The sequence below is a fragment of the Falco naumanni genome, chromosome 9, assembly GCF_017639655.2.
Source record: "Falco naumanni isolate bFalNau1 chromosome 9, bFalNau1.pat, whole genome shotgun sequence".
NCBI classification, from domain to species: Eukaryota; Metazoa; Chordata; class Aves; order Falconiformes; family Falconidae; genus Falco; species Falco naumanni.
The window spans coordinates 26,691,886-26,714,840 of record NC_054062.1 but is presented as its reverse complement, the minus strand read 5'-3'; the positions used below and the strand labels follow the sequence as shown (position 1 = coordinate 26,714,840).

General features: G+C 37.3%; 1 protein-coding gene across 2 annotated transcripts in view; it reads right to left on the bottom strand.

Annotated features, from left to right (window-relative positions):
- Positions 1-295: 295 nt before the first annotated feature.
- The window catches only part of BTAF1 (B-TFIID TATA-box binding protein associated factor 1), a 47,310-nt gene continuing 24,650 nt past the window's right edge, over positions 296-22,955 (bottom strand). For both annotated transcript variants that reach the window (XM_040605636.1, XM_040605637.1), the window contains 27 exons: positions 22,794-22,934; positions 22,541-22,665; positions 21,381-21,501; positions 21,202-21,306; positions 20,789-20,938; positions 20,035-20,177; positions 19,689-19,863; positions 19,007-19,210; positions 16,519-16,945; positions 15,264-15,454; positions 14,149-14,302; positions 13,947-14,056; positions 11,710-11,911; positions 11,169-11,317; positions 8,086-8,238; positions 7,457-7,578; positions 7,079-7,246; positions 6,819-6,896; positions 6,609-6,738; positions 5,784-5,925; positions 5,495-5,625; positions 4,937-5,062; positions 3,998-4,150; positions 3,192-3,403; positions 2,874-3,033; positions 2,134-2,304; positions 296-1,890 (listed from right to left, as the gene is read on the bottom strand). In XM_040605636.1, coding sequence (XP_040461570.1) covers positions 1,744-1,890; positions 2,134-2,304; positions 2,874-3,033; positions 3,192-3,403; positions 3,998-4,150; positions 4,937-5,062; positions 5,495-5,625; positions 5,784-5,925; positions 6,609-6,738; positions 6,819-6,896; positions 7,079-7,246; positions 7,457-7,578; positions 8,086-8,238; positions 11,169-11,317; positions 11,710-11,911; positions 13,947-14,056; positions 14,149-14,302; positions 15,264-15,454; positions 16,519-16,945; positions 19,007-19,210; positions 19,689-19,863; positions 20,035-20,177; positions 20,789-20,938; positions 21,202-21,306; positions 21,381-21,501; positions 22,541-22,665; positions 22,794-22,934 — 4,290 coding nt within the window. In that variant the 3' untranslated portion in view covers positions 296-1,743. The remainder of the gene's footprint in view (positions 1,891-2,133; positions 2,305-2,873; positions 3,034-3,191; positions 3,404-3,997; positions 4,151-4,936; positions 5,063-5,494; positions 5,626-5,783; positions 5,926-6,608; positions 6,739-6,818; positions 6,897-7,078; positions 7,247-7,456; positions 7,579-8,085; positions 8,239-11,168; positions 11,318-11,709; positions 11,912-13,946; positions 14,057-14,148; positions 14,303-15,263; positions 15,455-16,518; positions 16,946-19,006; positions 19,211-19,688; positions 19,864-20,034; positions 20,178-20,788; positions 20,939-21,201; positions 21,307-21,380; positions 21,502-22,540; positions 22,666-22,793; positions 22,935-22,955) is intronic.

Sequence of the window (22,955 nt, the reverse complement as noted above, 5' to 3'; positions counted from 1 at the left end):
CTTCTTGGGCACTATCACCAGATTACTGCAACAAGTTATCTTAAAGTACCCAGTATTCCAGCATTATAACTTCTCTGCAAACAAGACACCAAGCCCCATCTTGTCTCTCCCCCCAGTTAGATCATCAGTTGAAAGCACAACAAATATTCTACGTATGAACACAGGTGAACTAATATAATACTAGTAATCCAGCTGAAATTTCCAAAAGCCTCATTTATTTACCTAGTCAGCTACAGTGAAGAAGTCTTCTCTACAGACGAAAACCTTATCATGGACATAGGCAACATACAAGTCATATATTCCCAGTTCTGTTTATTTCCATGGAATGCTAATTTAGTTACAATATGGCAGTTCATAACTACTGAAATGTGACATTAATTCATTTCCAATGCTGCAGAACAGTCTTTATTTATATATATTGTTCTAAAACAATCTTATTTTACATAGTTGAGGTCTCTGGTGGTTTTTAAGCTCTGATGCTTAAGCACACAGCAAGCTACAAACCTTAGGTTTTATATTTATACATATATTCTATGTATTCAGACAACTGCTGTAAGTTATCTATAATTTAATATTTATAAAAAGTGCATATACTGGTACATATGCACACCTAGAAACACACTTTTACTACTGCCTCCCTTTTATAAAAAGCTGCATAACATACAGCCATATTATTCTCACTCACTGCTATTAAAAGTCCTTTACTATCTTCGTTACACAATTTCAACTATTCAATTCCCTCAAACTGAATGTAGGTATTTCTATATATGCTTTCTCCTAAAGAAAAAAATCCTCCCTATTCCTTTAAGAGGCTTTAAATCATGCATCAGTTTAGTAAACAGTCACTTTAGCATGGATTTTAGAATCCTAGACAGTGTAAAATCTACTTCTGGAAAACATCTGTCTGTATATTTAATTTCCTCTTTTAGTTACAAAAAATATATAGGATTGAAACGTAATGAATACATGCATCTCTCAAAGCGGCTATATTCTAGCCTTATAGATAAATTAAAAAAGTACACCCCTGCTAACAGGATGCAAACATGGCCTCAAATAGACCATTACCTGTATTTAATATAGCTCATTACTTTAAAAAGTTCAAGTCAGCTGTTCTCTCAAGATGGTGTCAAAAGACTGAAGAGCATAATATATTTATACTCAATATACAAAGGTGGGTGCACATACCTAGTGCCATTTAATTATTCAATAATTTCAAGGCTTCTAGGCTTTGCCTCTGGTGATACAACTCCTGAAATGATCTGAATGAAAGTTTAAGTTGAAAATAGTTTTTTAATACACCATAAAAGCAAGTCATGTTTAAAAGAAAAATGTACACTGAACAACCTGAAGTACTCACTGAAACAACTGTACAAAACTATTATAGATACAGAAAGAAATAATGGTGGACTTAACTTCAAACAGAAGTAACGCTTAACATATGTAAAAACTTGCTTTGTTTTATTCTTCTACCAAGTAAGAATTTGCAGCTGTTCAGAACAAGTAAAATTCAAACCACCTCACAATGTTTACGTTTAAAGTTCTTTTATACAGTGCAAACGTTTAAGACAGTAACTCCCCAGTGAAACAGGTGACACTACTCAGTGCCAATCTTTTGGAGATTCTTCTTTCAATAAGTTTATTTACATATTTAGCTAAAGGTTCACTATATATGCTTTGAAGTTTGCTGAATATCAGCAGAAAAATAAGTGAACTAGCAGCAGTTGTATTATGAATATATGATGGTTACTTTAATGAATGCATAAAGTTTTCAAGACTGTATTCAGTGTCATACTGTTCTTGATCCCATAGTTCTCCAAGGTTTTCGAGTACTGATTTCATTGATGCTTTCCCAGAAGAGGTAGAGGTATCTGCTTTTTCAGTTTTTCCATCCTTCACCCAAAAAAAAACAACAAAAAAATCAATTAATATACAGAATAATGTTTTCAGGACTACATGAAATTCTTCCAAGTCTGATGATTCTTTTGGGGAGATACCATTTCCTGTTTTTCAGAGAGCTGTCTATCCATCATTCCAACTCCAAGTGTCAGTATGGTTAAATTTTACATTTTAAAGAAAAACTTCTCCCTAAAGTTACTCTATTTTTGGTAGGTATTTGTAAAAACGGTTCTTTACCTTGTCAAGGGTGAACAGATCAAGAAGCTGTTCTGTTCCCATGCTCTGTAGGCTTGCGTTTTCTTGGCTGATAACTGTATTTGCAATATTCATTTTGAACTTTTGAAGCCCCATGATCTTCTCCTCCAGAGTTCCCCTGGTTATCAGGCGATACACATTAACAACACGTTTCTGAAAAAGAAAAGCACACTTAAGATAAAAAGCATAACCTTCTAGTACTCATCATGGACAGTCTGGAAGCAGTTTGGCTTGGAGTTATCCTTCAGTAATTGTACTTGGTAAGTCTGATGTTAGACGAAAAGAATGAGATTACACCAGCATATAGCAGAGGCACCTGCAATTGCATCTGTACTCAGGAAATTAAGAATTCACTGCTTTTTACAGCTGTAGAGGGAGACTAACAGCAATCACTCTTTCCCTGTCCAGGCATCAGAGAAGAACAACCCTGTGGGGCTTCCCTTCAGTTCTGTGTCTCAGTCGTGTCTCTTCCTCCACTGAAAGGTGATTCTGCCCTCCCCTCACCTCAGCAGCTCAGGAAGTACAGAAGAGAGGTGTACAGAGTTGGTGATAGGGTAAGACAGCACACACTTCAACCTCTGGCATATATGCAAGAAAATAGCATGAATGGAAGCTTGGTGGAAACCCCCAGATGTCACTTATTATACGCTACAACTTTATCCAAATTCAAAGAAACAGGAGTTCAGCCAGGGAACAAGCTTAAGGGAAATGAAGTTTTTCACCTGCCCAATGCGATGTGCCCGATCCATGGCTTGCAGGTCTCTCATTGGGTTCCAGTCATGTTCCACAAACACTACTGTGTCAGCCCCTGTTAAGTTAAGTCCCAATCCACCAACATGAGTGGTGAGCAAAAGAACATCTATAGATGGGTCATTATTAAACCTGCATACAAAACAAAAAGTTTATTTAAATGAGATTTCCCACCCTTAATGAATTTATGAACCTCAACTGCTCTGAGGCAGACAAAATGATTTTGTACCTTATAAATAATACAGTTTGTTACAGTTGGCTTCATATTGATTACAAGGGGATATACTTACCGTGAAACAATGGAATGCCTTTGACCAGCAGGTATGCTGCCATCTAATCGTAAATAAGTAACTGAAGGTAACTGAGGTCTGAGAAGGTCATGCTCCACTATATCCAGCATGCTTTTAAGTTGACAGAAGATGAGTACTCTGTGCTGGGCCACAACTGCTTCCGTACCACTTTCTGAAGATCCACCGTTCCCCAAACCACAGTCTAGCAGCAGCTTGAAGTAAAAGATTATTAAATGACGGTAGATCTCATGTAAATGCTTACATTGACGGACTACCAAAAGTAGAAATAAGAGAAACAACAAACTATAGACGGAAGTCTGTAAGTGACAAATCACTTAAATGTCGTAATGCAAAGTTAGGTTTCACTGTCAAACTGAAAAAATTGAGAGTCGATAGAACAGTAAATTTCTTAATTTTGCTTTAGCTAAAGTTAGATTGCATTCCATATTTAATCAAGCTAACAGGCTCCTGTGTATTTCTCCTTATAATTAGGAGAAAAGTTCTTCTGTAACAAGAGAGACAGAGTACAAAACAGAATACAAGCAAGGTTTTTGACAAGGCAGCAAAAAGTATGTAATCCTCATCACCTTGAAGCAAGGTTGTGCCTCCCCCCTACCCCCTTGAATTAATAGGAAAAATAGGGCATATGCCTAAAAAAACCCTTGTAGTCTATTTCATTTACTTCTTAACTAGTGTTTTAAGATCAGGTTTCATACTGATGAAGTCTTAAAATGAAACTTTCTAAACTGTAGCATCAATAGAGATGCATTTAGGAAATTTAAGGCACAACATGCAAGTCTACTTACTTGTTTTAAAGCTGACAGCTTAGGTGCATGTTGGATATCTCGAAGGGATGAATTATGAGCTGCAAGTTGCTCTGTAATTCTTTTGTATTCTGGATGTTGGGTTGTTAACACTAACGCTGGATGGTTGCATAGCTTCCTCAAGTATTGCAATGCCTTTAATTATTGAGGAAATTAAGTTCAAAGAAATGGTTAGCAACAGTGTAGTTACAGAAAAAGACTGAACAAAAGAGGTGTAGCTGCCACTCAGCCACACTCCACAATTTGGACTGTAGGGTATACTTTCATTAAAATAGAGTTGCACATTTGTATTAAGAAAACCTGGATTTCAAACTGTATCCGTGCATAACGATCTTGGTGCCTGTTGCAGGAACAGTACAAAACCTACCATTTCCCACACTTTCATCGAAGTGTGGGATATAGCACACAGGTTTGGGAGCTGTGCAGAGCCTTTGAGCATTATTGTTTCCACGTAGCCAAGACTTAATCTGGATTCTGTAAAACCTTCACAACGTTATGAGCCTTCATAACTTCAGATCTAACCTTAAGGAAACTTTTTTGTTCATGTCTTGGAATCTTAATTTTGTAGGGTAACAACTGATGAGATCAAAATTAGTTCCCTCTTGTTTTAAGGTTTTACGCTTTTGATAATCAGTTTTTAATTGAGAGTAGTATCCAAGATCTACAAATAGCTGAACACCAGTTGAACAGAACACACTGAACAATTTAAGATAGTTTTATATGACTCAAGACACAAACCATAATTTAGACATAATAGCTATATATCACATTCCAGTCAATCTGATCCAAAATCTAAATATCTTACTTAGATGGTCACAAACATATAAGTTAACTATTTTGACTTTCATTTTTATTAAACCCAGAAATACAGTTGCCAGAAATAAACTAATTGGGTAGTAAAAATTACTGAAGAAATCTTACCTGAAATACATGACCTGTAGCTTTAAGCTTTGGTTTTTCAGTTTCTTCATTCAATGAAATTGAAGAAACTGTTTCATCAATATCACATTTGGCACGAGACTTGGCAAAATCTTCATAAAGCTGAACCTGTAGACCAGGCCCCAGAGAAGAGAATGAGTAAGTTTTCCCCAACAGAAATAAGACAAAGTCATTTTTAGAATTAGTTCTGAATTATCAAAAATAAAGAAAGCTATTTTATATGTAGCACAAGATCAATATTAGCAGTGAAATCTCTTGCAAATTATTTTCTTTCAGCTTGGAAAGTATTCTTCCAAAAGACGTGCACATGCCTAGATAATGTTTTTGTAGAACGATACCAGAAACTAAACTAAATAAATATTCCACTGCAACTGGACTGAAACTAGTTTTCAAACATACTAGAAAAACATTTTAGTCCTATGGTCCCAAAGAACATCAGACCTGGTATCAGATTGACCCAGGAATGCAGAAGTGGTTCCACTGTGGTCTTAAATTGTGCTGGGAAAAAAAAAAAAGCTTCCAGCCACTTTTTAAGCATACCTGTAGAGGACTGAGAATACAGTAATAATCTTGAATAATTTTAGGTGGAAGATCTTGCAGTACATCCTCTTTCATTCTCCTTAGCAGGAATGGCAGAACTTGGCGGTGCAGTGCTTCCATTGCAAGAACCCCTAGTGAAGGCAATGGAAGCAGTATTAAGGCAGGGGGTGGGCAGGGGGGAATTCAAAACATCCAGACCCCACCAAACTCTTAGCTGAAACTGGCAGCACTTTCTCTTTTCATTAGCAGTTCAAAGTAAGAAAACCAAGATTTAACCTTTAATCCTTACCAGCCTCTTGTTCTCGACTAGAGCTTCGGGCATCTCTACTTGCCAATATTGGTTTGCCATAACGAGCTGCAAACTGGCGTTCAGTACCCAAAAATCCTGGCATAAGGAAGTCAAACAATGACCACAACTCTAAGACGTTGTTCTGAACACAAAAGAAACATTTGTTAAGTTATTTTCAAGAGTAATTGATTGTCACAAGTTACTAGAAACATTTCCATACATATTTAACACCACCTATAAAACACAACAAACATAACACTCCAACATAATTTTGAGCTCCTGGAACACGGTGGCTCTTTCATCAAACGAAGTTACAGAAAGACCTGTACATGCACTTTAACATATAAATGGACTTTCCACTGTGTCCGATGTCTTAAGGCACACCTTGAGTTCTGGACAACAAAACCCAGGAGACACCACTGGTCTTAGTTCTGGATGAGACAGATACTCCACAGACAAGTCACCAGGACAAACCCCAAAATCTGGAGTTCTCAGAGCTGAGTTTCTTGCTGATTTCACTGGAGACATAAGGAAATGCTCTTTCACCTTCCCTGCCTGCTACTAAAGAACAAGTGGTAGAGAAGGTCTTGTTGCCAACTTTCGAGCCCCATTAGTAACACAAATCCTGCACCCATCCCCCTATACATGGGTATACTGGGAAAGGGAAAGTTTCAAGCATTTAGCAATGAAAGGCTGTTTTACAATGTAAACTCCGAACAAGACAACTCTGATTAAAAAGCACAATAAAAAACAGACTGCAAAACAGATCTCTTGCTTACTTTCCACTACTCACCCAACTCCTTAGGAAAAAAGAATAGCAGTTACCTGGATTGGTGTGCCAGAAAGAATTATCCTGTAATTGGCAGTTAGCTGTTTTACTGCTTTTGACAGCTTTGTTTTTCCATTTTTTATTACGTGGCCTTCATCAAGAATGCAGTAATTAAACTTAATATTTCTAGAAGAGAACAACATAGACTTAAGTGACATTTAAAATTTTAAGTTATTAAAAACCTCAGAAAACAAACCAATTCTTACCTGAAGAAGTCAATGTCATTTCTTACAACATCATATGAAGCCACTATGAGATTGTGTCTTTTCACCTGGTGCTGTAACCTTAAGAAAAAATACAATATCATAACTAAAGTGTTCCTTACGTATGTTATTATTTCAGCCTCCTGAGGTACCATCACAAGTTTTACCATGCCCACAGACTGTGCTTCAGTAGTAGCGGTAAACTGCAAAATTCTGTGTGTGGTATTTTATTCTACCCAAGCCATAACTGCAAAATACATTACCTTGCTCTCTCAGTAGGAGGTCCTGTATAGTGCAAAGGATTAAGATATTCTTTTGAGCAAAATTTGCCCACTTCATCCACCCAGTGTCCTGTGAGCGTAGGAGGGCACACCACCAAGGAGGGAAGAGGAACACTGTCCACCAGTTTTGTTCTTGCATATTCCTGAGCCCTTTAAAAATATCAAAATAAGTTTGAAAAAAATTGTTTTTCCACAGTATAGTTGAGGTTGGAAGGGACCTCTGGAGGTCATCTGGTCCAACCCCTCTGCTCAAGCAGAGATACCTACAGCCGGTTGCCCAGGACTATGTCCCGAGTCATTACCATAGATAAAACCTATCCTTAAAGTCTTTAAGGCAGATCATTATTTTTTTAATCTTACCTGAGGCAATGATCACCCGCAAGAATGCAAATGGATTGTAAGGTTTTTCCTAAACCCATGTCATCACAAAGAATGCCATGAAGTTTGTATTTATTGAGAAATGCCAGCCAGTTCACTCCATCCTGAAATCAGAAAACATAACGCCGCAGAAGTAAAAACTGGCTTTTGGCTAGTTAAGCTTCAATTCTGTATATTCTGTTGTCCATCACTGCCAATCTATGACTTGTTACCCACCATAAATGCATCCACTGCAGCCTATAAACTCCAAGCAGAAGGGAATAAAGGGAGAAACATAAGCAGCCAAACACTACGTAAGGCCTGGTTTTGCAGTGGTGAGCTGCCACCCTCAGCCTAAGCAAACACATTGGCCATTCCCCCAGAAAAATGACAGAATCCAGACAAGGGGGCAAAAACCCCCCTCATTGTTAAAAGAAAAATGGTGTAACTGGTATGTGTTAATTTGCTCTTCCTTGTAGGAGTTCAAGATACCTACTGCACAACTAAAAACAAGACAAAAACCCCATAACACAACTGAAAAAAACCTAGCACCTGAAGAACTCCTGCCCTTCCATAAAGTTGTATCAGACTGGAACTTATTGATCCTTCAAAATGCAAGTATAAGCTGTTACCTGCTGATATTTTCTGAGTTCTGCTTTGATTGGTACTGGAATTTTATAGTTTTCCAGTTTTTTTCCATCCAATAATTGCTCCAGAAAGTGCCGTTCTTTAGCTTTCATTCTGATTAATTCCTCAGACATGTTTGGTGGATCTGGTATACCAGCCTAGGATAATATTTTTAAAGCAGTAATGTAAGAGTTACAGTACTTAATTCTCACAGACAGTAAGAAATAAAATGTCATACTAGCTTAGACATTTTAAAATGGCAAAGATCTGCAGTCTTCTCAGTTGTATAAATCCAAACTCAGTGCTATACTACTTTGATTCCTTGCAGATCAACTCATCCAGGATTGTAGGGTACAAAAGACAAATCCTACCCCAAAGGACACACTGAAAAACTTGATACAATCACACAGAAGAGGAGAAATCCTGGTCATGCTTGTAAGAGTTTACGAAGACTGAGCTATTCTGTCTCTGTGGCTGGCTGGCAAATCTTTTGACACCCATTTCTCCTTAGCCACAATCTACCATCCAAGGTTAACAGACATTAGCAGAATTAGATCTAGAGTGATACTTAAATCCATAGGATCTCAATGATGAATTCAAGCAGTTGCAAACTATTAGTAAAAAGAAAATCTTAAACCCCTCCAGGTCTAGCAGCAGACCTTGGCTTCCTAGGTACTCCCCACACCAGGCCAGACGCCCAAAGAAGCTATCTGCAGACGAAATATGCTCAGACATCCTTGCTTGCTGATAACATACACTAGCAAAAGAGGCACGGATTATCTTCTCACCATCACATCCGTCAACCCAGTTTTCTGGGCCACCTCCAGCTTTAGTTAGCTTTACTTCAAAACCCAAGTTACTAATCACTTAGGGAAGGCTCCTGGCAAAGAACTCCACCAAATAATTCCACTGTGTATGTGGTTAATAAGGAAGGGGGGAAACTAACCTGGATTTCAGATGTTAGAACTGCTCCAGTAAGGTACAAGCATGTACACACACACACAGACAACTTCTATTTGTTAACTGCTCTTCCTGCCCCACCTTTTAAAAGGACATGTCTGAAGTGTGACTACTGTGCCGGTTAATGTGGTTCAAATGTACTGCAGCTTGCAGTATGATTGTTTATCGATCAAACAGGACAGATTAAGTTGAACCATTTATCTTACAATCCTTCTCAGCCATATTTTCATTTTTGTGGTTGAATGAATAATGAAATGGAGAATAAAGAGACAGGAAACTCAACATAACTAAGTTCTCTCAACTCATTTATTGTTCTTGTTGCCAGTTCCTCACAACTGGAAATCAACACAAAAATACAGATTCGAAGCTCCAAGCTTATTCAGAGCTCTATCACTTTTACTTATCCAGCAGCTGAATTCAGGTCTTGCATTTTAGACAGTATATAAAAAGCCAACAATAAACACAAAAGATTAGATATAGTTCTGTAACAAAACAAAGAGGCTAAGTCGTGCTTCAAGGACATGAAGCTGAAATAGTGGAAATTTTGTTTGTTTTAATAACACCACTGTAACTACTGAAAACTGTACGAGTTTGTCCTATGAAATAGCTGCAAGGCTGACCTAACAGGTCTTCCCATTTAGAAAACAGTAAAACCGCATCCATGAAACACCACTCTAAGTTTTTTTCACACAAAGCATGTGTGAAACACTGTCTACAAAAACTTTATTACCAAGTTATTTCAAACTCAAAAAAGGATTCCTCAGTAAACTATTTCCACATGAACCATCTATTTCCCTAGTCCCTATCAATCTACTCCCTAACTTCATCAAGATGACTCCAACCTCTCTACAGTTATCTAAATTCCTTGTTTGGCCTAACATTTAAGAACTGCTAGCATTCAAAGGACCATCCCACAACAGGACTGATATTTTCTCTCACTAATATCTACTTCACTCTAAGTTTGCATATATAAAATATAGTTCAATATCTGATACCGGCCTTCCTTAACTAGAAAGTGAAGCCCTAATAAAAGAAATTCTTGAATAACTATGGGAAAGAAACATGAACTGATCATGCATATGTATGCAATTAATAAAACAAGTATTCTACATTTAAGAGAGGCTCACTAAATTGTATTAAAATAGATTTCAAAAAAATAATCTAAGCTACCTGTATTCCATAGGACTGTATTTAAATGCATACAAAGAAGGGCACTGGTGCAAATGGTATTGGAATGAACAGCAGCATGCGCAAAACTCATTTCTACTTTGCTCATTTTCCATTTTTTTAACATTTCAGTGTAAATATACAGAAAGTAAGTGCTCCATTTAAGGCAGATTGCTAGTTATCAGATTCTAAGGTTCTATTATGCTAAATGAACAGTTGAGATAATAAAAGATACTAAACCCATTAAACTGACATTTTTACATTAGGAAAAAGCAAGTTCTCAACTGCCTTCTATTACCATCTGGTGGTGAAAATAAGTTACTTAGAAGTCTTGTAGTCCTTGAAATGGAATATTAGAAAGTCTGAGGTATGCAAGTCATAGCAGCAGTAAAAGCTGAGGCAAATTTGCGCTGATTAAACACTACTGGATCATATAATACACATAATACTTTGCCCAAAGCTCTAGGGTGGGGCTTTTTGATTTTAAGAACCAGGAGTAAGTAACTGCACTCTCTACGCTACTTCTATTACTGCTATCTCATCTTCTTTTCCTTTTAAATCACTATTGCTTTTTTTATGCATCTCTTGACTACATACACAGCACCACACATACCTAGGGAGAGGGCACATGTAACTCCTAAGACTTCTGAGCCACAAAGAGCAGAAGCAGCACTACACAGTAAATTAATGAATATACACTTTACCTTCATGTACGCAGTTGAAATTAGTTTCTTACAAAGTGCTATTTTACTTTAGTTTAGGAAATTAATAACATAGGGTACAATTTTACTCATTTTACATTGTAAAGGAAATATCTTCAATTACCCGATATGGACTCAACATCTATAAAAACCAGTTACTTATTTATCATTCGTTAGGTCAGAGGCTTGGATGTTGTGGCTGGTGAAAAAGTGGATACAGAACAGTTCACATACTCGGTATACTTACAACTTGAGCTTACCTCAAGAGGCATTAGTCTAATTAGCGTTGCAAAGCACTGGGTAGCCATAAAACGCACACTGTTTGTCTGATCGCTCATTCTACCCAGAACTGGAACCACTAGAAGAACAATGTATGGAACAATACCAACATCCAGCTGCTCCATTACACCTGAATCAGTTATTAAGGAAACAGTTCTCACCAGTTCAGGATCGTCTGATATCAGTATATACCCAGCAGATTTCACACTCAATAGGTAGAAGTCCTTAATACATTATATTCGCATGAACAAGATTTCTACTGTGGGAAAGGGGAAGTCTAATCTACCCAGCGACATTTAGCTGAGTGAATTCCATGGTTTGAGAAACTGAATTACTTCCACCAAAACTTCATGTAATATATAAAGGCAATGAAATGAAGGTTTCTGCTATTTCTTGTCCACAAGAGGAAAACATTTAATTCCTCCTCTTTTTTTTTTTTTTTTTCAGGCAACAGTTTTTATTGCCTCAGATTAAGCAACTGAGAAGAAGTTTCTGCATTTTTGAATACTCAAGCAAGGATACATGCAAGTGCTTCAATTGCACCTTCTTGTTTGGTGTTGTCATCTATTGCTCCCAACCAGGGTAGAACTTTCTCTAGAAAGATATTCATTGTTTCCATGGTAGCTATTTTGCTCATAACACCTACACAACGAGCAGCCATGTGCCTGACTGCCGTGCTGGGATGTTGAAGGCACATATAAAGATGAGGCAAGTGCTGTATTAACTGAATAAAAGAAAAGGATTGTGGGGAGAAAGTTAATATGAAATATAAACAAATTACTGAATTATTTTTGAAGTAAATAGTCTTTTTAAGTTACTGTTGCCTCCCAAAGAACACTTGAAACTGCTCCTTCACAAGATCTAGTTGTTTAGAACCAAAGATTTTTTTCAGAAGAGAAAGACAATTGGACTTTGAAAAAGTATTACTCTCCAATACAGTTAAAATTCAAGATAAAATATTTAGGGTTTTAGTCAAAATGAAAACTGAAAAAGCCCTTGATAATTAAGGAAGTGCTTCATACTAGAAAAATACAGTACTAAATACTCAAAACTTTTTATAAAAAAAGAATTATTGCTTTAATTTTTTCTTAAATACAGATACATAAAGAAACCCCTCCAGCTGGCAAATTTGTCCTAGACTCAACCCATTTACATTTAGGCAGATGAATTACCCATTTTGGGAGTCCTATTAACAATATGCAACAAGACAGACACCCAGGAAGAAATTCATGTTTTCCCAAGGGGGTACATGTTTAAATGTATGTCTTTTTTTCATTAGCACAAATACACTTTTATGTCCCATATCTTAAATGGATGGTCAGGTTTCTCCTAGCATGTGAGTCCCTAAATACTAGCTTTCATGAACCAATTCCACCCTCTGACTTTCTGCGATTGAATTTTTTTTTTTTTTTTAGATCTGGATACAATATTGGCACCCCCAAGACCAATCTACACATAAATATATATATATGGTGTGTCGTTAATAAAAACCTAAGTCTTTTCATGTCATATGCTAAATTCTCTCAATCATTTCAGTGTTTTCTTAAAATAGGTAAGAAACAATTCCATATGTTCTATATGGGTCTTCTCCATCTGCTCAGAATTCAACAGCCATTCCTTACACCCATCCTCTCTCACTACATCCTTTCTAGCCAATTCTGCTCTACTTATTCCTTGCATGGGAGCCTTTCCATATATTTTTATTATCCTGTTGCCCTACTCTATCCCTCTCCATTTCCACTGTATTCATTTGGAAATATAGTACTGCACAGACCAATACTGAAAATTGAGTTCAGATGCACATATAATGACGACTTTTTGTTCTCTTTCTTTAACTTCCTATTGATTTTTTTTAACCAGTATTTTACATTCATCTGATACTTTCACAGAACTGTCAGGATTTGTTCCATGATCTCTCTCCTGAGTAGAAACAGTCGGTTCAGAGCCTACTACTGCAAGCAGGATGTTAAGTTCTTTACATTGAGCAGTTGGTAAAAGAAAATATTTAAAAAAATAATCACATCCAATCTACTTGGGGGTAAAAACTGAAGTCTCCCATAATTTTTGCATTCCTGGCACAGGGACCCTTTCTGACAACCTTCAGCCTGTTATACAACAGTCAGGAGTAAACTACGCAGGCTTCATTACTACCATTCCCTGCCCTGCCCACTCTGGCCATACAAACTACCTGTCAGTCTATTAGAAGTCAATCCATTTCAGTCAGCCACAAAACGCAGCATAACAACATTTTTATCTGTACTTTAATAACAAAGAGAAGGGATCATATTATCAGTCTGCTCTCCAAGTTTAGGAAATCTGGAATTAGAAAAGCATAGCTGACGTGCCGATTTCAGTGTAACACAACAGCACAAATATTGTACCTCAGACTTTGGATACAATCCTATTTGGGCACCTCATCCAGAAAAGGGTAGGCCAAGGCTAAGTTGTAGGCAGGTGTTCTGCGGTTTATTCTACAACTTGTATAAAGCAATAAAAAAATTTAACATCCTATAGGACACAGTGAAAACACAGCTTTAAAACATCACAGCCCAACTGCTGAAGACAGAAGGCTGTATCTTTAGTTTATCAAGATGAGGATGCAGGACTTGACGGACAGGCATGTGAGTATGTGAATGAAAACACCATTTGAGCCAAATACAAAAAACAACTAAAAAGAAGCCCATAAAACAAAGACTTTAAACAGAGGCAACGAACAAACTGAATTGCTTCATATAACAGCTGTTTTAGCATATGATTACCAGAGGATGTAGCTGAGTATCCATTGAAGCTGCTGTTGTTTCAAAAACCTGCAAAGAATTTACTAGTTCCTGGGCAGGAGCATCTCCTTTTTCCAGTAAGGACTTTCGATCTGTTAAAAACAGAAAAGGCGTGTTCAGTTTAAGACTGACATACTGCCCTCAGCCTACCAGCCCTCCCAACTTACAACAAAAATTAAATTACCAAAATTATTTATGTGAATGTTGTTCCTTAACGAACCAACCATAGCATCCCAGAGATGTGGCAATCCTGTTGCCATTTCAGCACCAAAATGTTTAGCTATAGTAGATAAGGCAAATTCAGCTCCTCTTCTCTGGACAACATATGGTTTCTGAGCCTAGAATTAAATGATATGACCAAGTATTGAGGACAGGTACATTTAAGAACAACAATTATTTTCAACGAGGCTCCCATTTCTATATAGACAATCAGTTCTGATTGTGTGTTTGTAGGTTATAGCTACCTAAAACACATTTGCTGTTCAGCTTTTATGCAAGTTATTTTCTTTATACAGGTAAGAAGTTAAAATCTTTGATAGCAGGCTAATTTAAATCCTATAAATTTGGGGATTGGCTTTTGCTGACACAAGCCCATTTCAGCAAGAGGACTTCCAACCGGTTCCAGTTCCAGAACCTCAGATATCGCCTATATAGGGACACCAGGAACGGTAACATGTTAGTAAAATTTCCCCAAAACAATGCTTAATTTGTTATTAAGCACTTTCTCTTGCTCCCACCCTCTTCAAAAAGGAGAATTGATAAAAATCACTTTAGCGACCAAGAACAAAATCCACAATGCTGTTTAGGAATCACTGTCCTGACTAGAATCTTACTAAAACTTGCTGAAGCTTAATATGACTAAAACAGTAACAAAAAAATTCAGTGTATCAAATGTAGAAGTCACAGGTATATCCTAAAGCCAGTCAATTCAAATACTTTTTTTAATGCTTCAGAGCATCCACTCTGCATCAAGATGACCAGCATCAACATGGGTAAGAGGACAAATTACAGCACAGCTTGTGGAAATCCATTTGCATGGATTTGTATTGAGATATTCATATTTGTTCTAAAGTTAAAATATTTCAGGAGTTATTAATTTTCTTGATAGTTTAAATCTTCGGTGTGTCATTAGCATCCATGAACATATGCTGCTTATATCACAAAATTTTACACCAACTCAGTTCTCTCATTAAAAGATCCTGGACATCCCTATTATAATGTTATCAACTCCAGTGAATTCAAAGGAATCAGAGGAAAGGGCGGATATGAACATTGCAAATGCAAGTTACTGAAATTTACCTCATCAAGTTCTGTAGGAATGCTTCCACTACTGCCAGTGGGGAGATCTGCAATTGGGGCTTTGGGAGCTTTTGGAGTAGGACCTCGCCGACTTGTGATGGCAAAAGCAGCTTTCTGATGCCTGTACAGCGTAATTATTCCCCTGTGTTTCGTAACTGTATGATGCATTCCGTCTTTGTCAGAGTTGGGCCCTAAAGGAAAATGCAGAATAGCTGACAACAATTTAAGCTGCAGTTTAAAGCATAGGTGGAAGTGGTAGTTACCTACAAGTCATCTGCAGATCTCTGCATGCTTTAGACAAAGTGTCATTGAACCTCAAGGATGGAAAAGTACAGAGTACAGTTATTCTGTTAAGAGCATGTTACAGACTTTACATGAAAATCTAAGTGTGTAAACTGCCACAAATTCTTACTCAGCAAGAAACACAGACAGAACTTCAGTCTAACATAAAAAGTTAGTGCATTTTTTTAAAAATATAAAATAACACATTACGTTCTAAAGTTTAAACAAACATGTTCTTGTGCCCTTTACAAACAGTTCAAGACTTCTATCTGATGCAATAGCATATGCCATCAGTATTATCTTTGGATTTGTTGATGTTTCTATTTATTCTAACAGGCTTAATTTTCAATTAGATATGAATATTATTCTACTCTGAGATGAAGGACACATTCATTACGAAAAACTAACATGTATAATGGTCAAACCTTAAAGCAGGTTAGAAACTTGAAGTATTAAGGTCTTATTTTGTGTTATTCTTTCAATCCACACATTTTCACCAAGAGACAGTCATTTAACAAAAAACCATGACCATAGCATGCACAGGATTATTTGTTCATTTTGAACACTGTCCTCACCTTTTGTTGTCTTACTATGAGCCTATGGAACTTAACACAAGACAGACTTTTTTTTCTAACAGGTTACTCTAATTTTCATACTTACTCAATTTCAATGAAAAGCTTCATAACATATGTAAATTAAACATTCAATTATTATTGACTTATGATCACAACAGTAAATAGCTGAAAATTGTAACTAAGATCTTTTATACATAAATTTTCTGAAAACAATACACACCGTTAGTTGCACACAGTGTCTATTTAGTTCAAGATACATAAAGGAAACTTACTAACAAATGAAGACTCAGTTGCTGGCATTTTAAAAGCACTAAAAATAAGACTCACTGAAATACTCTAACAGTTCAGAGACAAGCAGAGACATATTTTAAGAACCATGGCAGCCTTAGATATCATACCTTTTGAGTTTTCATGGCTACCCTGAGGCTGTGCAGGACATGCTGCTAGTGGGGTAAGATGTGGATCCACGCAGAGGGAGTTGCAAAGATTTTTTATAATCTTTGAGTTGGGACAAGGAGACCTTGTTGTACACTGCTGAAGTAACTTTGCTATACATGAAGCCACATAGTTTTGTACAAGTGTATTCTCCTCTTTTTTGATAGCTTCCATTAAGGGTTTTATAACAGGATTTAGTTTTTCTGGAAGTTGCTGCAAATTCACAACTGCACATGCAGCAAACGTATGAACGCGCAGATGCAACACTTGCCATTCTTGATTCGTTTCTGTTACAGTCATTTGGACTTGTTGTCGTTTACTGTCCAACTGTTGTAGAATTTTAGGATTCAAAGTAAAGGATGATGTCACTTCATTGAAAACAGAAGTAACCTAGTAAAAAGTAAGAATACAGTTACAAATCTGTTTCATTTACTGCAAAATGGATATCCTCTGAAAACTGGTTTTCATGGCAGAACATGAGTCACTCCACCAGGTATTATCTCAATTCTTCCAGCAAATAGCAGGAAATGCTCCAATATGTAGCTTGGGGAATCCTGAACTACAGCTCAAGAGGGAAGTCAGGCATATTATGACTATTTCAAGTCTAGATTCCCAAAGCTAAAAGAGGATTTTATGTACTCCTCCAAATTTAGATTGTCCTATATCTGCCAGATATATCCAGTTATTCAGGCAATACATAACCATGTTACAGATAAGCAAAGGAGAATATGCTATGAATACAATTAGCCAAAAAGGACATGCAAGGTCCCATACATGAAGAACCTTTTCCCAAGCTGATTTTCCTTTGAGGAGAGGGACTGGGATAGAAACCCAAGGAAAAAGTGAGCACAACAGAGTAGCTGCAGGACTTGCCATACCTCCCCCACTCACAACTGGCTGACTACTGTTGCTTAAATCTTTCGCAGGAAAGAGATTAAAAGCAACATGGAAATGCTGAACTTATTTCCACTGATAGGATAGTTGGGCTCCTAAGAACAGGAAAGCTGACAGCTGTTGAGAGGGTTAGTCTGGGAGGGTTGTTGGTTTTCGCCTTTTAAGTGTTCATACTGATAGTCTTTCAGCTATCAGACTTTACTGCTTCATTCTATAGACACCTCAAGTTCTACTGCACATGACCTTGATGACTGAAATGATCAAATGATGCAAAAAATATGAATTCCAAGGAGAAGCACAGCATTTTTCTATTTAACACACAAAGACCCACACTACAATGCAGAGTAGGTTTTGGAGTCTATCTCAGGAAAATTTGGAAGAGTTCAAAAGGGTGCAGAAGACAGTCACAGAAAATAGCAAATAGTTACAGAATGAGCCTTCTACTCCAGAATGGCTATCTTTTGAAAAAAGCATGCGTTAGTCAAGCAGCCCTATTACCAGGCTTAAGAGTCAACAGTTGGGGTATAGGAAAACTCATGTACTTCAGAGACTACGAGCTCACATGATTCTGTCTGGCTTTACCTTGGGAATTTATTTATTTCAGATGGCTGCCAAAATCCCCTCAGCCCATGTACACAATTATCTATAACTTCTAAGATATGATTAGATTTCCAAGTCAAGCTACTGCATATTTACTACGCGAATACTGCCATCCAAGAATTTCAAGATCCATCATGCTAGCCGTCATAGCCATAATCATACAAACTTAAACCTTCTGTTATCTTTATCGTCAGCATCCCAGCTCCAAACACAAACACATCATGGATCCTAATCCCCCTCTTCCCCCACCCCAAGCTGCACCACATCCATCACCATTCCCTCATCCCCTCAAATCTACACACCCCTCCCACCCCAATCCCCTTTTATTTTGCAGGCTCAAATCCACCACCTCTTCCTTTACATCCTACTTCATCTGTCCTTACTCCTCTTTCTCTCTGCTTAAGCCGCCAGTTCGGGATTGGAAGAAAAAGCTTTTAACTTGCTGCTCCAACACTATCAGCTCTATTTTTCCTTACAGAGCTTTTCATGGCAAAAGCTACCTTCTATTAGCACATCTAACACTGACATTTTCAGATTAAAAAAGACCAAACAATTGAACAGACAGGAAAAAAAACCACTTTCAGATACATGCTTGTGGGGTCAGGAGATCTAGAATTTACAGTTTATTTACTAGTCTTTTGACAGTGGTTTTGAAGGAGTTGCAGCCTGCTTTGTTTTCTTCTGTGTAGATTTCAGGAGCGAATCTACACCTGGAATCATAACACTGCCAATTTTTTCTCATGTTAAGTATCTACCTGGCACTGTACTCAACTTTTGGATTAGTCTGTAAACACCACAGGGGAAGTGGCAAGTATATACTATTACGTATCTCATGTCAAAGGACGTGTAAAGTAGTCACGCTATTTCTGATAGTTACTGTCTGCGTAATAATTATGCTGAAGATGTACTTCAAGACAAGAATAGATTTGAAGGAAGGGCAGGCATGCCTCTACTTACCAGCTCATTAGCTTGATCTATTGTAAATACACTGCAGTTTACTCTGTTTCCAATGTCAACGTGTGCATCAGCTAACAATGAGATGAGTTGTTTACATTCATTCTGCATTCGCGTAAAAGGAACAGCAATTTCATCATAATAGAGATGTTCAGAAAGGACCCCAAGTAAACGAGGCTGCACACAAATGGCCACAGTTCTACACTCCTATAACGGGAAAAGACAATTTCTAGTTCTGAGTAATCACAATTTCTTTTGCTCAGTTTTGGGCACTAGACAGTGCAATCAAGATACAAAAACCCAGTTTCCAGAGGGACTATGAACATTTGTAACCCAAAATATTGAAGATTATCAACAAAACTTCCAGTCTCCCACTAGAACAGAAGTGATAGTGAACACAGGGAAGACAGTCATGTTAAAAGGAAGCACTGACCTCAGATAACATGCATCCTGAGAACACACTTATTTGTAAAAGAAATGTGAACATATTTATTGATTCATTCTGACTGTTGGCATTTAAGCTGCCAAGTAATGTATTCCTCTGTTGTCTAACAGTCAAGATTTTAGAAGACGTATCATTACTATTTTTGCTTATCAGCTGAAATTTTATTTCAAATAAGTAGCAGATGACAAGCTGTGGATTGAGATAGTAAGTAAAATTATTTTTGCTGTAGAAACATCCTACCTTTTGCAAGGCTGCCCACTCACAGATTACTAATGCAACACTAATCCTCTGCAAGGCAGATTTGGAATTCAAGTGGAAAAGCAGTAGCTGGGCTAATGATTCAGCTGGCTTTATTTCTTGAGTAACAGTATTTACACCTGGATCACAAATGCAGCAACAAAGTGCTCCCAGCAATCTGACAAAAGGATAAAGAACAGTCACTTCAATGTTTCAACTACTCCACAAATAATGATTCAAAATTAAGATGCCAAAAAAGTCTACATAATTAGGTTTTGGCAAAAGCACCATATAAATTAAAAAGATAAATTGCTTTTAAATAGTTTTTTTAGATTTCCAGTAAACTGACTTTGCTGCCATCATCCGAGCTCGCATGACAACATAATCCCTGGTTGCTGGATCCTCTGCGATGCTGTCTGCCCCAGCAATATATTCCTGAATCACTTCCTTATTCTGGGTTTGACCTTGACGCTGTTTAGCACCTGCCTTCTCCTACAGAATAAAGTTGGGAGAGGTTGAAAGTAAATGTATTTGTGATAGAAAAAATGAATTCATATTCCACAACATTTCCAATAACCATCATACCCTGAAGAAGTTAGCAAAGAAGCATTATGGCTTAGTCCAACAGACTTCTTAAAATAGTTAATTACTGTGTATCACCTCTCCTCCACTAATAGTATTCCATGGCCTTACTCAATGTATGATACGGTCCCTTCACTATAATATTAAAATTAATAATTATAGCTGATGAACTGAGTCCACATAGAGGAAAAGGGAAACCTCTTTCAGCATGTTTTCAGAAATAACACAATGCTTTTAGGCTTAAACTCAGTCCCGCAAACAGATAGTTTTGGAACCATGTAAATGAAGACTTTATAAAGTATTCACAGGGAGCATCCTGCATAATAGAATTTTGAATTCTCATGGGAAAAGTGACAAGAACTATTTTGCTCTACAGACCTGAGGCCTGTAAGATAGGTTACTTTTAGAAAGGTAGAAAGGAATCGCCACTCCCCTCTAACACCTTTAGAATGTGTCCTTATAGACAATTAATCAATTTCCTTCTTTCCTCAAAACAGTTAGCAAGGTCACATTTCACTTACTTTTGATCTGGTTTTTACTTCCAGCAACATGTTTAAGTCAATGGGCAAATGAGATGGCTGCATCATTAAGCAGAGCCAGGCTCCCATCCATGGACAAGCAGCTGCAACCACATACTGTACAGATGCCTTGTTTAACAGTTCCAGCCACACCTTGGGAAAGAACCGTAGTGGAAATTATGACAGATTTGTGCATGGTCCACCTAAGAACATATGTATCTTGATAAACTGTAGGAACCACCCTATTCTCCTTCACTGTAAAGCATCACACAGGCTTGCTACAAAATAAACATGAACACAGCATTCTTTACGTGCACAAGAGTACAGAGGTTATGAAAGAGCACAAAAAGTACAGAGGATATGAAAGAGCAGAATACACAAACACCACATATCTAGGTTTTAAGTCCTGCTAATACCTTGTGAATAAGATCCAGAATTTCCTGGTTGCTTTCTAAGATACAAAATTGAAATATGTGCCGCAACATGTCTTGCAGAATTGGAGTCAGCCATGTTGAAGAGCTCTGAAACAAGGATATGGTATGATCAAGCAGATTCCAATATGTACCATACTAAAACACTAATAACTAATTCTTACCTGGTCTTGGGTAGAGAGCAGTGTGAATAATGTTTCCAGTGCTGCTTTTCGCACAGAAGATATAGTATGATGCAAGAACGGCCACACACGTGGGACCAAAACTGTGAGTGACTGCTGAATACTAGTACATGAAGGGGAAATGAAGAAGCAGTGACAGGGAAAAAAGACAAAACACAGAGCTAAATTAATTTTTTTTATCCTCAGTTGTAAGGTTTTATCCAGAAAAGAACTTTTTTGAAAAGGAAAGTTTATTGCATATCCTTGGTGATTTCAAGCAAAGGATCAAGCTACTACAGCTTAAACATTTAAAATAGTTTTAAGTCAGTATCCTTTTTTTAGGCAAATACTGTGGGTTTCTTACTGGTCTAAAGAACTAATTGGTTCAAGCATGTATTTTTACCACGTTGTTTCCCAGATTACACTCTGAGCTTTGTTCAACCATTTAAAAAAAAGGGGGAGTTGTTTGTTTTGATTTTATTATTAGACATTTATGACTTCAGAAATAATTAAAAATAAGCCTGGATCTTTTGTGCCTGAACTTGCACATCAACTGATGCAAGCAGTACATACTGAATTAAAGATGGCATTAGTGACAAAACTTCATTCTTAATTTTGGATCTGGGCAAAAACCAAGCTTCAGCAGTGACAATCATATAGGATGAGAAAGGCAAGATGCGTAAAGCATCCACCTGAAGTGCAGATGCTGTGAGTTTACCATTGTATTACGAAAAACGTTAGCATACTAACACTCAGTTCGTTTAATCAGAGTTCCAAATAGAAACTTCACAGTGTCTTCAACCAGTCACAGAATTACCGATTGTACTATTGATGTGCATTTTTGTTTGTAGCTTTCTTTAGAACTGTTTCAAGAACAAAGATCTACAGCGTATGCATGTGTTTTAATGTATGTAATTTGCCCTATTGTTTGGAGTTTGTCAACAAGCGACAGACAAAGAAGCCTGCAAACAGGACCACCATATGAATGGAGCAGATAATCCTTTACTAACCTTCACTTGAAGGAAAAGAAAGAATAAAATTAAAATATTTAGATCAAGCACATCCTTGGCAAGTGATTTGAAAGCAACTTTGATTATTCCAATTTGGAGATAACCAGACAATCAAACCTGCGATGTTGAAGCAATACTAAATTAAAAAGTTACCTGCATTTGCGGACCTGAGGATAAGTCAGAAGGGAAGAAAGAAGGATCATGATACTGTTTGTGGAAGCTGTCAGGTCATCCAACTCCAGAAGTGCATCCCACAAGGTATTAAGAATAAAAGGCACCTACTCAAATAAGCAGAAGAGGTTATCATAAAAAAAGAAAATCCAAGTGCTGCCTCAAAGCGTTACTGTCTTCACTCAGACCAAAAGTGAACTTTTCAATCAGAATTGATGAAAAACAATTCAGTCACCTTCTGAGACTGCAGCTGGACCAGGCTTTCCACTACTGGTACTAAAGATGCTGCAGCAACAGCTCTGACATCATCATCCAGATCTTGGAGACCTTCAACTATTGCAGGCAACACTTTAGGCAATAAAGTGTTGATCATGTCCTACCAAAAAGATTAAAAGCA